The sequence below is a fragment of the Furipterus horrens genome, unplaced genomic scaffold, assembly GCF_987537825.1.
Source record: "Furipterus horrens unplaced genomic scaffold, mFurHor1.1.pri manual_scaffold_9, whole genome shotgun sequence".
Lineage (NCBI taxonomy): Eukaryota > Metazoa > Chordata > Mammalia > Chiroptera > Furipteridae > Furipterus > Furipterus horrens.
Window position 1 is genome coordinate 73,642,141 of NW_028327179.1, and position 20,890 is coordinate 73,663,030.

The 20,890-nt window shown below is 35.8% G+C and overlaps 1 protein-coding gene across 2 annotated transcripts in view; it reads left to right on the top strand.

The window, feature by feature from the left end:
* Positions 1–20,890, top strand: part of WASL (WASP like actin nucleation promoting factor) — an 85,058-nt gene that overhangs the window by 28,391 nt on the left and 35,777 nt on the right. For both annotated transcript variants that reach the window (XM_090287407.1, XM_090287408.1), the window contains exons 2-4: positions 15,229–15,363; positions 17,456–17,542; positions 18,762–18,858. In XM_090287407.1, the coding sequence (XP_090143533.1) occupies positions 15,229–15,363; positions 17,456–17,542; positions 18,762–18,858 (319 nt within the window). The remainder of the gene's footprint in view (positions 1–15,228; positions 15,364–17,455; positions 17,543–18,761; positions 18,859–20,890) is intronic.

A 20,890-nucleotide genomic window follows, 5' to 3' on the forward strand; every position in this document is an offset into this window, starting at 1 on the left:
TTTTTTGGGGTGGGGGGTACAAATAACAGAAACTAGTTCTGGCTGACTTGGGCAAAACAATAATTTATTGACTAACAAATGATCTCATGGAATCTAAAACTGAATGGACAGTAATGCTTTAGGAACAACAGGAGACTGGGAAAGACTGAGAACAACAGCAGGAGTCATTGGAACTTAACTCCAGTTATTGCTTCCCCAAACCACCCAGTCCTGTGAATAAGTTTGGAAATCTAAATTCCCGGGAGAGAATCTTAATTGACTAAACTTTGGAACAGAAACTTTTTCCTGGAGAGAGGCAGCAGGTTTCTAACATTAGAAGTTCTGTGGGTAGGAGACAGGCAGAGCCTGCTATGTAGTTTTATTATACGTATAAAAGCTAGTTAAAATCCTGTTAAGATGTAGTACAGGATTATTTGGTCTCTCACTGACCTAAACCTGCTTTAGATGCTATTGTAAAAAATATTTACTATTGTACTGATGTGCTTTTTTAGTTAAAACTCCAATACCAGATTTATTGATGGTAAAATATAACACGATCTACTTTGTATTTTAAAATAGCTTCCTACTACTCCTTTGTGGGGCTTGCTATCAAACATCTAGTTATGAGTGTTTATTCAATTTTAGTAATAATAACCAGAGTTAGAAATGTTCCTGCATTTTGAATAAAAATTGCCTTCTGAAACTGGAGACATTGAGGTTTCTGAGGAAATATGTGAAACCTGATTTATTGAATAAGTAATTTATTTTTCACATTATTGACTAGATAATTATTGATGTTTTACACTACAATTGTAAACCTGCAACTGTGAAAAAAGTCTTTTCTTTTTAAATTACGGTCACATTTATTCATGTTTCCAGACATGTAACCAAAATCATTCTTTTTATTTTTTACGTTGTTACAATACCAATGTTTTTCCCCTTTGCTCCCCTCTGCCCAGTACACCCCTTTCCAGCAATCCCACTCCTCTTAGTTCATGTTCATGGGTTGTGCATATAAATTCTTTGGCTTCACCCTTTCCTATATTATTCTTAACTTTCCCCTGTCTATTTTGTACCAACCATTATGCTTCTTAGTTCCTGCACCATTTTCCCATTTCTCCCCCTCAACCCTCCCAGCTGATAACCCTCCAGATAATCCCCATACCTATGATTCTGTTCTTATTCTGGTTTGCTTAGTTGGATTTTGTTTTAATTTTTTAGATTCAGTTGTTGTCGTTTTAGTGTTCATAATTTTGATCTTCTTTTTCTTTTTTTCTTTTTTTTTTTTTTTCAGATTTAATGTGTTTTATTGATTAAAATATTACATTTGTGCCAATTTCCCTTCCCTCTGCTCCCCTCCACCCGGTGGCCCCCCTCCCTCCAGTTGTCCCCCCCTTTTAGATTATGTCCATTAGTTGTGCATACAATTCCTCCCAATCTCTCTCCGTCTATTCCATTCCCTCCTACCATGATCCCCAATTCCTATATCATCTCCCTCCCTCTCCCCACTCCCCCTCCCTGTTGACCTCCCCCCACTATGCTTCCCTTACCCACAGTTCCTTTTCCACTCTCGTTGCCTGTTTCGTTTGCCTTTGTTTCATCTCCCTAGCTTCTGTTTTTTAAACCAGTCCCTTTAACATCTCATATAACAGTGGTTTGGATCTAATGAACTCTTTCAGTTTTATTTTGTCCTGGAAACACTTTCTCTGTCCTTCTATTCTGAATGACAATTTCGCTGGATAGAGTATTCGTGGTTGTAGGTTTTGGATTTTCATTACTTTGAATATTTCTTGCCAGTCCCTTCTTGCCTGTAATGTTTCCCTTGAGAAGTCAGCTGATAGTCTAATTGGGACCCCTTTGTACATAATTCTTTTCTTCTCTCTTGCTGCTTTTAAGATTCTCTCTTTATCCTTAATTTTTGACATTTTGATTATAATGTGTCTTGGAGTGGTTCTCCCTGGGTCCAGTCTCTTGGGAACTCTCCTTGCTTCCTGGACCTGCATGTCTATTCCCTTCCCCAAGTCTGGGAAGTTCTCCTTTATTATATTTTCACTCAATTTTTCAAGTTCTAGTTCATCTTCCTCATTCTCTGGCAAACCAATGATTCTTATGTTGGGCCTTTTATAGCTGTCCCAGAGGTTTCTGATCCTCTCATTGTTGCTTCCTATTTCCTCTCGCTGCATTGGTTGACTGCTTGTTCCTTCTCCATATTCCAGTTTGTTGAAATGAACTCTGGATTCCTCACCATCTGTCTCGTATGTGGTTTTGTTCCTTTCGTTATGAAAGTTTTTCGCTTCTTTCATATCTTTTTCCTGCTCTTTTGTGAATTCTGTAAGCCACCTGATAACAATGGCCCAGAACTGAGCCTCTGACAGGTTTCTTATCTGTTCATCTGTCAGGTTCTCTATCTGCTGTCTGGTGAGTTGTGCCACCGGGATCTCTATATTTGTCTGCCACATTTTGACAGATGCGTTTTGTTTTCCTGGGCTGGCTGTCCGGGGCGGTGCCTGTGTACGCGTCACAAATTAGCGACCAGTGTCTGTCTGCGACCTATTTCGCAGCCCTGTGGTGCTTTCTGTGGGGGCGGGGGTCCAAGATGGATTCACACAGTTATTCAGCTAGGAGATTGGGATCCGTCCTCCCGCCCCCCTGGGCCTCACTGTTCAAGGCGATGCTGCGGCTGCTCTCCCCAGCGCCCGGAGTCGCGCACGCCAGGGGCTTGCGTAGCTGGGACTCCTCGCCGGGGTCGCGCACCGCCAGGGGCTTGATTGCCTCCGGGATTTTTCGCCGCCCCGCTGCTCCGCAAACAGCTTTGCCTTCTTTAACTCTTACCTGCCCAAATGGCACCGCTGGTTTATAACTTCATATGTTGGGCTTCCGTGTAGTTTTATTTTCTGGAATTTCTAGTTATCCTTTGTTTTGAAGTAGTTGTATTCCTATATAGTTGTAGAGGGAGACCTAGCGTGTCCGTCTAAGCCTCCATCTTGGCCGGAAGTCCGATCTTCTTTTTCTTAAGTCCCTTTGACATTTCATATAATAATGGCTTGGTGATGATGAACTCCTTTAGCTTCATCTTGTCTGGGAAGCACTTCATCTGCCCTTCCATTCCAAATGATAGCTTTGCTGAATAGAGTAGTCTTGGTTGTAGGTTGCTTTTCATCACATTGAATACTGCTTGCCAGTCCCTTCCTGCCTGCAAAGTGTCCTCTGAGAAATCAACTGATAGTCCTATAGGCACCCCCCTGTAGGCAACTCTCTGCCTCTCTCTTGCTGCCTCCAGGACTCTCTCTTTATTCTTTCACCTTTGGCATCTCAGTCATGATGTGTCCTGGTGTGGTCCCCTCTGGGTCCAGCTCACTTGGGACCCTCTGTGCTTCCCGGACCTGTATGTCCATCTCCTTTGCAAAATTTGGGAAGTTTTCCTCATTTTTTTCAATTCTTCCTTCCTCATTCCGCACTAGTTGACTTTTTTCTTCCTTATGTTCCATATCATTGATTTGAACCCCAGTTTCCTTCCCTTCACCATTGGTTTTGTGTGGATTTTCCTTTGTTTCTCTTAGCATAGCCTTCACTTCTTTTCTTAAGCGTTTTCCATACTCAAGCATATTTGTCAAGCCTGTGAGCATCTTTATCGCCAATGTTTTGAATTCTGTGTCTCTTAGGTTGTCTATCTCCTCATTGCTTAGTTCTCCTACTGGAACCTTGATCTTTTCCCCCCTTTGGGCCATACTTCTCTGTCTCCTCATTCTGACAGGCTCCTGTGTTTGTTTGCTTCTGTGTCCCAGGTAGAGCTGTCGCCCCTGTTAATATTGTAAGGGGCAGAGCCTTAGGGATTCGTCAGTACAGGGTGACCTATTTCACCACGTTGTGGCGCTGTATGTGGGGGAGGGGTCCAAGAGGGACCAATGCTGCCTGCCCAGCACTCGCCCCTTTTCCAGGCACCTTTCCCACTTCCACACCAGACTGGTGCCCCTCTAGCTGCTGCCCTGGTCGTCGTTCCCTGAGTGGATGGGTCTGCGGATGTTCTATGACCATAGGGGCCCTTTAAACAAGCGGACTCTGCTGAGACCGATAGTCGCTGCCTCCACCCCAACCCCCACTGGTCTGCATAGTCAGCAGCAATGAGGCCTGATTTTCCCTGGTGCTGGGACCTTGGGCCGCAAGATCCGGTGAGGAGCTGGGAATGCGCTCCCTAGGTGGCCCTCCTGACTTCTTAAAAATGTGTAAGTGCGCTTTCCGCTGGCCTGCCACCTCGCTGCTGCTCCCACCGTTGCTGCCGCCACCACACCACGTCCTCTCCGCCCCTCCTACCTGTCTGGATGAGTATTTCTTCTTTATATCTTTGTTTGCTGGACTTCCATGCCATTTGATTTTCTGGAACTTCTGGTTGTTTCTAGTTTTGAAGTAGTTGTATTCCTTCTTAGTTGTGGAGGGAGACGCAACGTGTCTGTCTACGCCTCCATCTTCTGAAATCATTCTTTTTAAAAAAATGCTTTCATTTATGACATAGTCCCTCTCTTCTATTAACAGGATATTTCTATACACATATAGTATCATCTTTATTTATAGTTCCACACATCTCCCATTTAATTTACCTTTTTAACCCTATTTACTTGCTAATTTTTTCTTTATTTTTGTTATTGACACTATTGCAGATGTCCCTATTCCTCCCCCCACCCCCAATGTACCTCCATTTTCTCAGCCTCTACTCCCTCTTCCCTCTGGCCATCACCACACTGTTGTCTGTGTCCATGGATTATACATATCTGTTCTTTGGCTAATCCCTTAAAAACTATTTCAGAATGGTTCTTGCCAACCCCCTCCTTTGTTTTTGCCTAATTCTTATGCATAATGTGTAGGAAAGTCTCAAATGTTCTACTTAATGTCATTAGATTGTACATTAAATTTAAACTTACTCTCAGATTAGCCTTATGTTTGCATGTCCTTCTCCCACCTTCATTGTACATAAGAAAGTTAAGCAAATTAAATGTTTATATGTGCATACACATTCCTGTGGCTGTCTTTAAAAGCTTGGATTATATGACTTCCTACATATAGAATAATAACAAGTATGGAAGACAAAGCCAATTGAATTTTTAACTTGCTTATCTTGATTAATTATGTTTAAGAGTCCAAAAGACTCAAAGGGACAGTTTGTGAAAGAAATAATAGGCATTCATTACAGACATAAGCTATAGTTTCCAAATTTGCTTTTTTATTACTTTTTGCTTTAGATGGTATATTTCATGTTATTCTTTAGCAATTCCTGTTCTTTTAAAAATAAAAAGTTGAACTCAACCATTTGTATAGTTTGAGAGGACCTAGTTACCTGATCAGTCTACTGACTTTTTTGAAGAGAATTTTCTTGGTAAGATTTAGTGAAAAGAGGAGCTGCTGCTTCCTCTGATTTTGATTACTGAAACTGACCAGTGTCTTGTTAGGCAAGCTCTTGTTGCTCATCCTCATAATTAGTGGGATATAACAATAAGTTAAATGTTAATACTTTTTTGGGGGGGAGGGGGGTCAGCTAAGGAGTCCCATAGATAAAAATTGAGGTTTGAAAGGAGGCTGAGAGATGGAGCATGGTATTGAAATTGAAGATCAGGATCTGAGAGAGGATAATGAGTTAGAGAAAGACTGTCGCCATGTATCTTCAGAATTTAATGAGACATGAGAATGAGGCTGCATTTGTGTTTTTGTTACTAGGAACAAATTGTGTCTCCCATCATTTTGCACTTATTCTGCACTGATCAGAGCACATGTAAAATATTATCTACTTCAATTGCCAAGGATAACCAGACTGATAAGGTATTCATAAGTCAAGTCAGATGAGGAATGACAAAAATAAATGTCAGCTGAAAGAGGGTTGTTGGGGAAATACATCTGTATGGAAGTGGAAATATTGCCACTGCACAGAAGTATGTTGTAATTAGTGGAATAGTATAAATCTTTAGTTTTGTATTATTGTAGCTATAGTACTGAGCACTGTTACACAGCAAATGCTCAGGTTATTTAAATGAATGATTAAAGAATAAAATAGCTATAAGTGCGAATTGCCAGGAAAACAGGTTTAAGTTCACTATTAAGAATTTTCTAACTGAACTGCTCAACAAGATAGTTTCTTTTTTCTCTCAGGTTGTGAGCTCCTCATTACAGCAAACATTCAAGCAAATGGTATATGATCATTTATTAAGAATGTTACATGAAAATATATTTTAAAAAATATTATATGAAGAATTCTTACATTGGATAGAATATTGACTAAAAGACCCCCCTACACACACACACACACACACACACACACACACACACACACACACACACACACACACACACACACACAGAGTCAGCCACAGTTTTCTTAAGTGGGTAAGATCATTGTAAGCAAAAAAGTTACTGTGTTAATTTTGTCTTGGCAAAAGGAATATTTTGGTTTAGATAGTTCATTTTCTTTATTTAGATACAAAATTCTGTTGCTGTAACTGATGTATTATTTTCCCATCCCACAGTAAGGCTAATCCAGGTTTTCTGGCTTGGAGCTTACACAGTTTGGAGGAGCCCTATTTTTAGAAGAAAGAATCCAAAATTAAATATAAAAATGATGTTTATTTAGAATAAAAAAGATCACAACAAATAAATATCACAAACATCACAAAATCAAAAAAATGCTTATTACTTATTATAACTTATTACTATTATTAATTGCTACAACTCCTTCATGCTTTTTTCCTACCTATTTTTGCCACATATCGTACAATCACCTTTTTACATGGCTATTTTATATTTTCTATAGAGAATCTTTCCTCTTGCTCAGGGCTTGACAAACTATGACCCATAGATCAAATCCAGCCTGCTTGTTTATGGAAATAAAGTTTTATTAGAACACAAGCATTTTTAAGTTATCTACAGCTGCTTATGCACTCTTCAGCAGCTGACTTGAAAGATACAAAGCCTAAATATAAATGCTGCTTACAGAACAAGACTCTTGCTCTAGTACATTTGATCAAAGTGTACGTTTTTTATTATCGATAGTTGTGAAGCTGAAAGGAATGTTTTAAATCCAGTTACTGATAATGGACCATCTTAATTTCCTTCACTTTGCTTAGAGGGTGCTTCTTGCTTGGGAAAAACTCCAGCTTTTTGATCTCAATTGTCTGAACAACTGCCCCTCCTCAACAAGTGTCCATAAAATTTGGTCTTGATGTGCCACCCTTAGCAAGGAGCTTGGCAGCACTCATTTAGATCACTAATTTTCAACCATTGTGCAGAGGCACACTGGTGTGCCATAAGAATTTTTAAAACATGCAATACCTAAATACTTAATCCGGGTCACCAACCTCTTTTTCCTTAGATTGTCAACTTAAAAATACCAACAGCCAACAGACAATGCAACAATAGCTGTCCCATGTAAATGAATCAAAATTATACCTTTTTTTCTTGTCGAATCGGCAAAAATATATTTTTTGTTGTGACGCAGAATCTTAGTAATTTATGTTTGCTATGATGAAAAAAGTTGAAAATCACTGGTTTCGATCCTTGGGGTTAAAGACCAGGTCTCTGTATTATGTGGTCAAGGAGGGGCAAGCTATTGCAGGGACTGGGCAGATGAGGACGTGTAGGGCATCCTTGATGGAAGTTACAATATCACCTTAGGGGAGAGCTAGAGAGGATTGCCTACGCGTGAACCTAATATTGCTGCTACCTCACGTGTCCCCAAAGGAGAACAAGACAAGCCTTGCAAGGGGGACTTCCAAGTAAAGGACCCTGAGACATGCATTTAATTGACTTCATGATAAATCTACCTATGTCCCCAGGACATGTAACTTTCATCTGTTTGAAGTTTTTTTCTCATGCAGTAGCAACCCTCTATTTTCCACCACCACTGCCAACCTTCCTTGTCCTTCCCCCCATATAGGCAAGAAACTTAAACCAAATGGGACCAGTAGAGGAATAAAATTATATCAAGAACATATAGTTCTGGGAGAATCATTTAGATGAGATAGGACAAAATTATGACAAATTATGGACTGGGGTGAATCAATGAGTAATGTATGTTAAATATGAAATGAGCAGTTGAAGTGAGGGGATTGGATTACATGCTTGATCAATTTATGGTGACATGGTATTAGATGGTATTTGGCTCTGGGATTCAGGAATACCCAAATCCTATCAGTGACCAAAGTATCTACTTTTCCACACTCTCATTCCAAACTGTTATTTTCACAGGCAAGTGGTAGAAGAATATATGTATGTGTATGTGTGTGTGTGTGTTTTGTTGTTTCATTGCTGCTGTCGTTATTACTGTTATCAGGGCTTGCGTCTTAGCTAGTAATGTTAAGCTGAGGTGGGAATCCCAGGGGAGCTCCTGCCTACCTTCATTCCCTGAAAATTCAAACTGAAGCGGCAGGCCGTATCAAATTTCAACTGATCTTGTAAGAGAGAGGCAGAGAAAAGGGGAAAAGAGGAAAGAGAAGAAAAACCCGTTTAAGCTACAGAGAAGGGAGAGGCAGAAAAGAGCAAGCCCTGCCTCTGTGCTACCCTTTAAAGAGTCATCAGCTGCTTACCAGTATGACCTAGTATGTAATGAGATCATCTTTTATCTGTATATGATTGTCCTTCAAGTAGAAATGAGATCATCTTTTATCTGTATATGATTGTCCTTCAAGTAGAAAATTAAGAATACCACTTGTAGTTTTAGCATCTATAAATTTGTTTGCAGCCTGTGCCCCATAATTTACAATTTTCTAATGTATGAATTTAAATCACAGGCATCATATGAGACTGATGTATGGTTATGGGTGGTGTAATGAGTGCACCTACTCAGTTGCCCAGCACATACCTTTTATTAAGGCTTTTGGATGTGAAATAATTTTTAAAATGGTTCTAAAAAAGAAAGTTTGCTGGTGTTGAGAGTGTGCTCTAAAACTTTTATGATTCCGAGATTAAAAGTTCTGGTAACTTTACTGGCAGTTTTAGACATATTGTATATACAATGTAAATGGAATGGAGGAAGCAGCTAGAGCCATCTATTATATTATTGTTCATTGTTTTTTAATATACTTAAACATTGTGTTTAAGTACATTTGTTAATCTATTGCTGCAAACAAATCACTTCAGTACTTCATGACTTAAAGGAATGTCATTTGTTTAATCACAGTTCTGTGGATTGGCTGGGGTGGGGGGTAGTCTGTTTCTGTCACCTAGGTTCACTCACATAAATCAGCTAGCATGTCTAGTAGGAACTGGACTCAACAAGGATAGGTAGTATGACTAGGACCTACTTTGCATGTGGTCCTTCATTCCAGGTTTTAGGGCAGCACTTCCAGGAGAGCAAGCCACCACATACAAGCTTCTACTTACATTTCCTGAGATCCTGTTAACTAAAGCAAGTCATTTGGCTGGACAAACCCAGGTTCAGTGTGGGAGGAGAGTATACAAGAACTTGGTTACTAAGAAGCATCAAGAGTCATTACAGGAGTGATGTACCACTCACTGTACCACATCTCCAAACAAGGTTTCCAAACTGTAGGTGATTGTTTATGTCTCTCTAAACCACACAGTGGAGCCATGTTTGATGTGACTTGAAGTCTGTAACTTCATTTCATGCCACTAATCTCTTTGTTATGCTCCACCCCACCCAGGTCCCAAAACTCCTGTAGCACTTCTGCATGGTTGGGTCTTTATTGATGACCCTACCTACAGTGTTATCTTCTCTCCATTTTGCTCACCAGACCGATCCCTTTTCATCCTTCAAGTACATTGTCACTTTAGGGAATCCTTCCCACTCTAGGTTGGTTTTACGTTTTTTTTGCATACTTTATTTTTCCATTATACCATTAGTAATAGTTGTTAATATCTGCCCACTAGAATACTGTACATGTTTCATGGGGATCGTGTCTAATTCATTTTTGTATTCGACTCTACTTTCTTTCATTCGTACCTCACCTTAATGATTACAAGCCTGTGTACATAGTAGGTACTCAGTAAACATTTGGTGAATGAATATGCCTGGCACAGTAGTTTTTTAAAATAACTACTAAGACCTAAAAGACTATTTGTGCTTTTTTTCTAAGACAGCAGCTGTTTTTTATCTAGCTTCCCTTCATTGTTGGAATTCTGTTTGTTACTGAAGCCTTTTGTTCCCCTCTTCCAATTCTTCAGCTTTGCTTTTTAAAAAATAACACATTTATTGTGGCTTTTTCTGTTTTTGATCTATTCTTTTCTAAATCTCCACCTTTTTCTTTCCTTTTTTTTTTTTTTTTTTTTTTTGTTTTCCGTTGCTTTTTCTGGTTATTTCTCATTGTGGAAATTACTAGGTGATAACATTCTTTCCACAGTGAATTGTATGTGTTTTCCTGGATAATTTTCAGTGGTACTTACCACTCAGGAGTTTTGTTTTTATATTTTAAATTGCTGGGTTTTTTTCTTTCTTCTTTTTTTTTTAGGTTGCCATATAACTGAGGTGTTATATTTTATATAGAAAATTGCTCCTTGATATCAATGTATAATAAAACAATTATAAGAATTCAACCATTTTTTAACCTTTACTGTTATAACTCCTTTTATAATGTTTCATAAAAACTTCATATTCAGGATAATAGTGGGACATTTCATATGAACACTTCATTAGAGCATCTGGGAACATATTGAAAGGTTAGCTTTTATGTAATGAGAAAACTTAGGATGGATGTTCTCAGAATAGATTTTAGAAATTTGGGGACACACACACACACACACACACACACACACACGCTGGAGTGTTTTGACCATTGGTCTAGGCCCTAATAATCACAGAAAAGACTTTATATATTGCATTGGCCAAAAAGTCCATTTAGTTTTTTTCTGTAAAATAAAAGACATTTTTCATTTTTAGCAATGACTACTGATCTGGATATTTTGAGTATGTCGGCTATCTCCTGCTATTGTCTTCCAGTGGGTAGAGACCAGGGGTGCTACTAAACATCTTCCAATGCATAGGACAGCCCCACAGTGAAGAATTATTTGGACAAAGTGTCAGTAGTACCAAGAAACTTCACAAATCACTTTTGAGACATTTGATCAGTCACAGCACCTTCTCCATATACTGCACAAATCTTCTTTTGAGTTTCAGTTGTGTTTTTACCTTTCTTGAAATAAAGCATAATACGCCAAAAATGTTGCGTATTTTCTTCTATCTTCAATATTAAAATGGATGCACTAAAATTCACCAATTTTGATAAGCTTTTTAAAATGCACGCTGATATGACAGCTGCTAAAGTACAATCTAACAAAATTGTTTCAAATGAAGTTAAAGACAAACACTACTAAAGCTATCATACAAAAGCAAAAAAAAAACAAAAAAACGTAATGGACTTTTTGGCCAGCCCAATATTAAGCCATTTGGTTTTTTTGTTTTCACATTTAGAATAATATGTTTTGGATATTCATTGAAATTATATCTTTAAGAATTATTTCCCTTAACAACACCGTATTGTATTGGATTATTAAAATAGTAATTGTTGCAGACAGATACTCAGTATAAAGTAAATGTAGGCAGTTGGTTGTCAAAGCAAGGATCTACAAATCTTGGCATTTTCTAGTCTTTCCTCTGTCATTAACTGATTCTATAATAAAATAACCTTATTTTTCTAATCAGATTCTTATTATGACCTGTTTAGTGTAGTTCTTTTGGAAAATAGGAAAGAAATTTTAACTATAGAAGTGGTGGATGTTTGTGATTTCTTATTCAGGATGAGTTCCTTTTAACAAAGTGTGTATATTTATAGAGGGAGTTGGAGGAAGTGGCAGTTTTCTTAGTTTTGGGTCATTGTTGCTGTGACTAATAAATATATGTGGAGATAGCAATTGGCCGTAAGAGAGCCACCTTCTTGAGATGGTCATGGAAGGAGATTGTCTGACATTTTAATGAATAATTTGTGCTTAAAATTTTTTTTTAATTTAAAAATAATTTCATACTTAACAGAAAAGTTGCAAATAATGCACAAAGAATTCTTATATATTCTTACCCTAGATTAGTCAGATGTTAATAACATTTTACCATGGTTCTTTCTCTTCATATATACATACGTATCTTTTTTGAATCACTTGAGAGTAAGTTGACGATATTATGACCTTTTATATTACTGGGAGTGTATCCTAAAATCAAGGTCATTCTCTTATTTGTTATCAGAATTGGAATCAGAAAATGTAGTTTTTAATTTAACAAATGTTTGATTATATGGGGTGAGGGTGAAATGAAAGTATAGGCTTGCAAAACTTTTAGTGCTTAAGGAAATTAAAGTGTATTTAATAGGTAATAAGTTAGTACAGAAAATTATTCTATTTTAGAATAAGATGTGATGTATACAAGACACAGGAAAAGGTACTTTACAAACATGAAGGGAAAACAGACATTAATTTCAACTTTGGGGCATCAGGGAAATACTTCTTGACTGGTGCAGAGTCAACCTAGAAGAGGAAAAAGTGCCCTCCTGAAGGACAGTGGGATGGAGTCACATCCCAGAATTCATCCTCCATCTTGTTTCTCCCCTTGACAGTGAAAGTTCTGAAGATGAATATGTTAGTGCAATAACTCAGTACTGTAATATCAGGATGTGTAAAATAGGCTCGACTTCTACAAAGATTGATATACTACTGTTTTTCCTTTTTAAGTAACCAATTTTAATGCTAACGTCATTGAGCTAATAAGAAATACCATCTTGATTATGAAGGACAAGAAGGTAATAGAGTTGATTAGCTGTAATTACTTTAAAGGAATGGAAGGACTGTTTTTAAAAAATAAGCTACTGTCAATCTGGAGTTGAAGGGATAGTCACTTTTTATTTCTAGTTTTTATGTGTGTAAGTTGTTCTTGCATTCACTATAATTATCCTGAATTAATCAGAAAAGGCTTTAAAAGGTGCTATGGTATGTAATTTTCACACTTTGCCAGTTTAGATAAGGAGTGAAATTGACATGCTGAGACTGACAAAAGGTGTAGCAAAATTTTGAAAATCCAGTCAATGAAAATTGCTTAGTTGGGTTCTTAATATTACAACTTTATAAATTGTTTAATATATAATAAGGTTATAGTGCCAACTGTGATTGTGTGGAAAATTATAAAACTGTTTCTTGGTTCTCTATTTCTTAAGCATTTATTTTTAAGAATTTGTTTTAAATTTATATCAGTATCTAAATGTGAATTGTTAGTTTTGGGAGTTTTTGTTTTAAGTTCACCTAACACGTTTAGACAATGTTTTACAATGTTAGTATCTGGTTCTATGGCAAGGGGATTTTCATAATGGAAGTACAGACTATTTAATAACACATTTATTTTTCTTTGTTATTACTTAATTGTTTTCTGATAAAAAAAGTAAAATAGGATTTTGAGATCTCTTTAATGGTATCTGGTTTCCTAATTGCTTTTCATTTTAGAAATGAATGCATTTTGACAGCACCATAGTAAAAGGGCTATAATTTATAAGAATTTTCTTTAAAAAACAAATTTTCTCAGTCTGATTTTTGAATTTTTCAACCTCATCTCTTACATCATTGGATAATTTTTCTGAAGTCATTAATGCTAAGGTTTAGGGTTAGAGAGCCTGTGGAGCTCTCATGCTGAGACTGCGTACTTGGGAAGAGCACAGTATATTTTGAGCAGGCCAAAGCCATAACCACATTCTTCAATCTCCCTTTTTAAACCCAATGTCCTAGTTTCTACGCTATCTTCATAATTTTTCAATGGCTCTTGTGGACATTTTCCTGCTGCTTTGTGTCCTATTCATGACTGTTTGTGACAAATTCAAAGATGAGTTTGGTCTGCAAAAGTTAAAATTGTAACATGGAGCACTGATACCTGGGAAAGTCTATGAAATTTCGATCCCTAGCAGAATACTGATCCTAAATTTTTGTTTTTATTATTATTGTAAAAGACTTGTATATATAATAGTTCTTTGGAATCCTCTTATCAAGGGGGTGGGGGGACATTCCCTAGGCATAGTTAAGTAACCCAAAACAACATTATCTCCAAATCTTAATGTAGTCTGTTTTTTATAACAGTGTTCAATATTCATTGAATTGATGTACCATGACCATTTAATCATGTGTTATTTTTTGATATTTAAAGACCTATTAAAAAAAATGTAATATATATTAACATATTTTCTTTTTATATTCATATTAAAATTTTTTTTGTTACATTTTAATTTATTTTTTAAATTTCTAGTTTAGGAGTGAAATTATTGGATCTGAAAACATGATCCTGTACCAGCATACGTGTGCACTACTCTTAAACTAAGATCAAATAGTTACATTCTAGATTGTAATATAAAAGAACTTAGTTTAGAATTAAATGAAAGTTTCCATTATTTTGTAATACAGTCATGAGAGAGGTGGCAACATGGTGTACTGGAAAATCTGAAAGCTCTCAGGTGTCCATTGCTTGTAATGAATTAGCTTCTCTCCTATGCATCTAAAAGGATACTCGTTAGGTATATCCTCGAGAAAATTGGGACAGTAGTCACTGAAATAATTTTTTACATCTTCAGTATACCTTTAAAAGCTGTGTGACCATGTGCAGGTCACTTAAAATCCTTTTTTGCCTCAGTTTTACTATCTTTAAAAAAGATGTTAGAATCTTTCTTCAGTCATGATAGTATGTTCAAAGTGTCCAGCACTATAATTAGTAACCACAGAGCTTGCTTTCGAGTTTGACTTAGTACCTATACCAAGTGGTTTGCTGCTATATACAAGTCAGCCTTAATTGATAGTACTACCTAATTGCTTGAAAGTTCACTTACTGGAAAACAGTTTATTACAGGGACTAAGAATATAGGATTTGAACTAAAAAATTATCTGCATTGGAATTTCAACTCTGCCACTTAAGTTTGTGGTATTGGGCAAATTATTTATCCTCTTTAACCTTGAGTTTCTCAAGCATAAAATGAGGATATAATAGTAATAAAAAAATAGAGTTATATTTGAAAGTGCTTATTAGCACATTTCCTAACGCATCAGTAAATGTTAGCTTTCAATAATTATTTTTAGTATAGCTATTGTGTATTTATTACTGCATAAGAAATTGCTTCAAAAGTAGTCACTTTAAATAACAATGCTTATTTATTAACTTTTTCTGTGGGTCAGGAATTCAGGAGCAGCTTAGCTTGGTGCTTCTGGTTTGGTCTCATGAGATTGCAGTCAGGATGTCAGCAGGGGCTGTAGTCAGTTGAATGTTACTTTGAACTTAATGGCTGTAAATTTTATATATTGCAGACTATGTCTTCAGCAGTGGTACAGTTATATGCAGCAGATCGGAATTGTATGTGGTCAAAGAAGTGCAGTGGTGTTGCTTGTCTTGTTAAGGACAATCCACAGAGATCTTATTTTTTAAGAATATATGATATCAAGGTGAGTTTTGTTTTGCTTCCCAATTAAACTGTAGGTGATTATGTTTTCTATCTCAATTATAATTTAGTATATATTGGTTTATCCCATATATAATATGTAAATTATACTTTAATTAATATTATAAGGATGAAGCTTGGTTTTAGATACTGAAGCACGGGCATTGAGACCAAATGGGAACATGTCCTAAGCTAGAATATGAATAGTTCCCCATTTTATCTTTCTACTGCCTTGGTTTGTTTGTTTTAAGCCTTTGGCTCATAGGCTTTTCCCACATTCTCTTCTTTTCCAATGGTGCTGTTTTTTGGCTCATAGGCTTTTCCCACATTCTCTTCTTTTCCAATGGTGCTGTTTTGTTCCATCCTGTCCATTACAGACTAGCATATGTAGTCCTTTTAGGGAACTACAAAATATATTTTAGTTTGGTGCATATTGTCATTTCCTTCAGCCCAGGTTTAAAGCATTATACAATATCTATAATATATTTGCTACCCATTTTCCTTAGGTTCCTTTTTAGCATAGGTATGTTCAGATTTTTACAGCTTTGTATTCCTTACTGTGAATTGTAAATCCACATTGTCCTAGACTGGATGCCCTTTGTCAAATATTCATCCTTTATAGTTATTATAAAAGTAATTCTCTTTCTGCTGAGATGAAGTTTCCACTTATGTTTGAAAACCTTTTTCATTGTAAACCTCTTTAATATTTGTATGTGGCAATATGTATAATGGGGTTATAATTACAAAAACTAAAAGTTTGAATTCCTACATGATTCTTACGGTCAGATAGGTTGTAGCCAAACTTTTTACTTCTCTGAGCCCCAGCTTATTTATTTGTAAAATAGGATAATCATCTGGACCTGTTGCAAAGTATTTCCCTGAGATTAAATAAGGTTTAAATTACTGCACTTTGTAAATTAGTGTTTCTTAACATCCACAGCCCCATACCCTAAGACAGCTGAGAGATGTGGCATGTTCCTGTTACTAACAGGGCTTACTGTGGCACTAAATCTGAGGGTTGGGGAAATACACGCATAGTTTGAAAGAAATCTTTAAGTCTTCTGACAAACAGGGTGGGGCAAAAGTAAGCTTACAGTTGTTTGTATTGAAATAATAATAAATAATATAAGAATAAACTGTTTTGGCTACTCACAACTGTAAACCTACTTTTACCCTACCCTGTATTTCTCATCACCAGTGAGAAGCACTGTTTAGAAATGGAACACACATAGAATTCCACTGAGAAAAAAGGAATTCGCTTCTAGTGGTCATAATCTGTGTACAGTGTATTATAAATATTTTAAAATTGTGGTGTAGGTTTAACCTTATATTTCCAAATTGGGCAATGATTATATATACCTAACCACTTATTTTCAATTGTAGATAACCATTGCTGAATACTTGCAATTAGCCACCTTTGGTATTAAGATTAATTATGTTTCTTATGCTAGGGCCATAAATATGACAATTACCTATGCACTCTTAGCCATAGTTGAACCATGGTACACTCTAATCATTGGTTTCTTGTTGTACATGATTAATAACTACTTATACTAGTGTTTAATTAGGAGGCCACTCTGCAGAAGTTGGGAATTCAAAGACTGTTAATGAGCAGTATAGAGAAGGTATATTTGACACTTCCAGCATCTACAGAATTAAGGAAAGGAACATAAAGTCTTCCTGTAATATTTGACAGCATACTGTCTGTAAATATTGCTGTTGAAACTATACATTGATAATCAGTGCCTGTGCAAAAATATCCTCCTCTCTAACATTGAACTAGTAATTGTTCTAGTTACGTAATTGGACAAGTATAACTATATTTGTAAATGTTGACTAATGAGATTATATCTTTAACATACTGAATTAAACCTACTTGCTATGTAGTTTTAATGAAAGAAACATTATCCAGTGTTTACTGTTCTGTTATTAAGTTACTACTTAAGTGATTAAGTTATATGCTGTGTTATGTGTTATATATGTTGTAGCTGTGTATATAAAAGCTATTGTTACTATACATAAGTCCCTTAATATTAGTCATTTGCTTTGCTTTATTTCTAGAGATTATCTTTTTGTTAACTTTTGCTTTTTTCTAGGATGGGAAATTATTGTGGGAACAGGAACTATACAATAACTTTGTATATAATAGTCCTAGAGGATATTTTCATACCTTTGCTGGAGATGTAAGTTTTTTTTTCTTTATTGCTTTGTTTAATGTAATGGCTTTTACATTTACCTGTGGAAAGCATTTAGGAGCTTTTTGTGTAAACATTGTATGAAAAAACAATTACTTTACTTTTAAAAACTTCATAGATACTATAGCTAAGTCAGAAGAAATGACTAAGCTTTTAAGGCCAATAAGAAAAGTTTTTAAAAGGACTGTAAATGTAATTTGCTATGTAGAAAAGAAGTTGATTTTTTTTTTAATCCTCTCTCTGTCTTTTGGCAGGTAGTTTAATCTCTCAGTGTGACTTTGAACAAATCAATTAACCTCTATGGGTTTTAGTTTTCTTATGCATAAAAATGAAGTTTTAATTGTTCATTAATCCATGGTAACTTTTAAATACTCAGTGTTTTATTGCCATTCAAATTACTTTCTGAAAGAATAGCTCATGTTCTAGAAGAGTGCTAAAATATAGTAAATGGAGAAAATGATTTTTAAAATGTATTGCATATACTCGGGGGGAAATGTCAGAAGGCTTTTTATACCATATGCTCCCAAGGATTATCTGAGTGAATGGATTATGGGTGAGTTTAATTTTCTCTGTTTTCATATTTGTATTTTATGAATTTTCTACAATGAGAAAAAGGTATGGATTAGATGGTATATCTGTCTTTTCCGACAGTATTTTCATCTCTAGGTATGATTTTTCATATTTCTCTTGATTGGATATAAATATGTACGTATTTAAAAGTGTGCATTAATTGCCATAATAAATGTCAGTATGTTTCCATATTTCTAATAATTAACCTAAATTAAGGTTATAATTTAAATAATGCCCATAATTAAGCTGGAAAATAAAAACAAACTAGTAAAGATAGAGTTGACCTGCATTTTACCAATTTTTCCAGTATTTGCCAGTTTTATCTGAGTTACATACAGAACTCTAGTAAAGAATTAAGTTCAATTTGCTACTTTGTTTTTTGTTGAAGATACTCAATTTAATATTTGAGTACCTGCTGTGATAGGTAACTTTCTAATAGTAATCTTTTATTTTACCTTTTTATTTTTTGCCTTCCTAAGTTATTCAGGTCATAAAATGAGTTATCTGCTAATAAAGTCAAGCTCTCCTTCTTCAGAAATGTACTTCTATTGGATATTTAAGAAAAAGAAAAACTTTTGTTATATAAAACTAAATTCATGTTATTTGTTGTTTTGCCTTTTTCATGAAAATATTTTAGACTTGTCAAGTTGCTCTTAATTTTGCCAATGAAGAAGAAGCAAAAAAATTCCGAAAAGCAGTTACAGACTTGCTGGGTCGACGACAAAGGAAATCTGGTAAGCATTTTTAAAAAAATTCCTTTAAACAGGAGCTGGCAGACTATGGCTTACAGGACAAATCTGGCCCACTGCCTATTTTTGTAAATAAAGTTTTTTTGAAACACAGCTATACTTGTTGGGTTGCATATTGACTATGACTGCTTTTTTTCACAACACGGTTGGATAGTTATGACAAAGGCTAAACAGCACAAAAAACCTAAAATATTTACTATCTGGCCCTTTATTTAAAAAGTGATAGCTAATCCTTTAAAGGAAATAATATTTTTATTAAGAACTAAAATTTTTCAGATTTACTAAGGAACTCACTTAATAACCATTTTTTTTTGTTACATTCCGTATATACTGACTTAAATTTGCATTTCTATGGCATTATTTGTAACTTACACTTTAAAAAGTATTTTGTACTTTCTGAACAAATGCTTTAGGCAAGTCTTGAAGCCAATAGGCGAAGTTTCAGTCAAGATCTGTAAACATTGCCATCTCTATTTGTCCCTACTCTTCTAAATTATGAAACCAATTAGGAACTTAGTTTAGTGAATAAGACTCTAATACATATAAAACAATTAGAAAATGATGCATTGCAGTACAGAGCTTTGAATTTATTGGTATGGGACCATTTGTCAATAGTGTGCCAGGCCTTTCTGTTGTAAGGTAGGAGAAGGGAGATTAAGAAAGGTAAACCTCTCAAGAATCATCTTTTTCAAAAGAAATTATATTTTATTGATTATGCTATTACAGTTGTCCCTATTTTTACCTTTTTGCCCCCCTCTACCCAGCACCCCCCACTCCATCTGGCCATCTCCATACCATTGTCCTCATCCATAAGTTTTTTGGCTACTCCATTACTTATACTGTATTACATTCCCATGGCTATTCTATAACTACCTATGTGTACTTCTTGCTCCCCTCACCTCTTCACCCATTCCCATACACCCCCCTCCCATCTGGCACCATTAAAATGCTCTCCATATCTATGATTCTGTCTCTGTTCTTGTTTGCTTAGTTTGTTTTTTAGATTCAATTGTTGATAGATATGTATTTATTGACATTTTATTGTTCATAGTTTTTATCTCCTTTTCTTAAATCCCTTTAACATTTAATATAATACAGGCTCGATGATAATGAACTCCTTTAGTTTTTTCTTGTCTAGGAAGCTCTTTATCTCCCCTTTGATTCTAAATGATAGCTTTGCTGGGTAGAGCAATCTTGGCTATAGGTCCCTGCTTTTCATGACTTTGAGTATTTTTTGCCAGTTCCTTCTAGCCTACAAAATTTCTTTTGAGAAATCAGCTGACAATCTTATAGGAACTCCCTTGTAGGTAACTAATTACTATTCTCTTACTACTTTTAAGATTCTCTTCATCTTTAACTTTTTGCATTTTAATTATATGATATGTCTTGTAATGGACCTCTTGTTTGGGATTCTCTGTGCTTCCTGGACTTGCATGTCTATATCCTTCACCAAATTAGGGATGTTTTCTTTCATTATTTTTTCAAACAGACTTTCAACTTCTTGCTCTTCTCCTTCTGGCACCCTTATGATGTGAGTGGTGTAACACTTGAAGTTATCCCAGAGACTGTTAATACTGTTCTTGTTGTTTGGGATTCTTTTTTCTTCTTGTTGTTCTGATTGGTTGTTTTTTGCTTCCTTATTTTCCAAATCATTGATTTGATTCTCAGCTTCATCCACTCTACTGTTGTTTTCCTATAAATTGTTATATCAATTAGTGTATCTTTCATTTCTTACTCGATCTTTTTTATGCTGTTGAGGTCCTCACTAAGTTCCTTGAGCATCCTTATAACCAGTATTTTGAACTCTGCATCTGATAGGTTGCTGATCTCCATTTTATTTAGTTCTTTTTCTGGAGTTTTGATCTATTCTTTCATTTGGGCCCTATTTCTTTGCCTCCTCAATTTGGCAATCTCCCTGTGTTTGTTTCTGTGTATTGGGTAGAGCTGCTTTGACTCCTGTGTTGGTAGTATGGCCTAATGTAGTACGTGTTCTGTAGGGTCCAATGACACAGTCTCC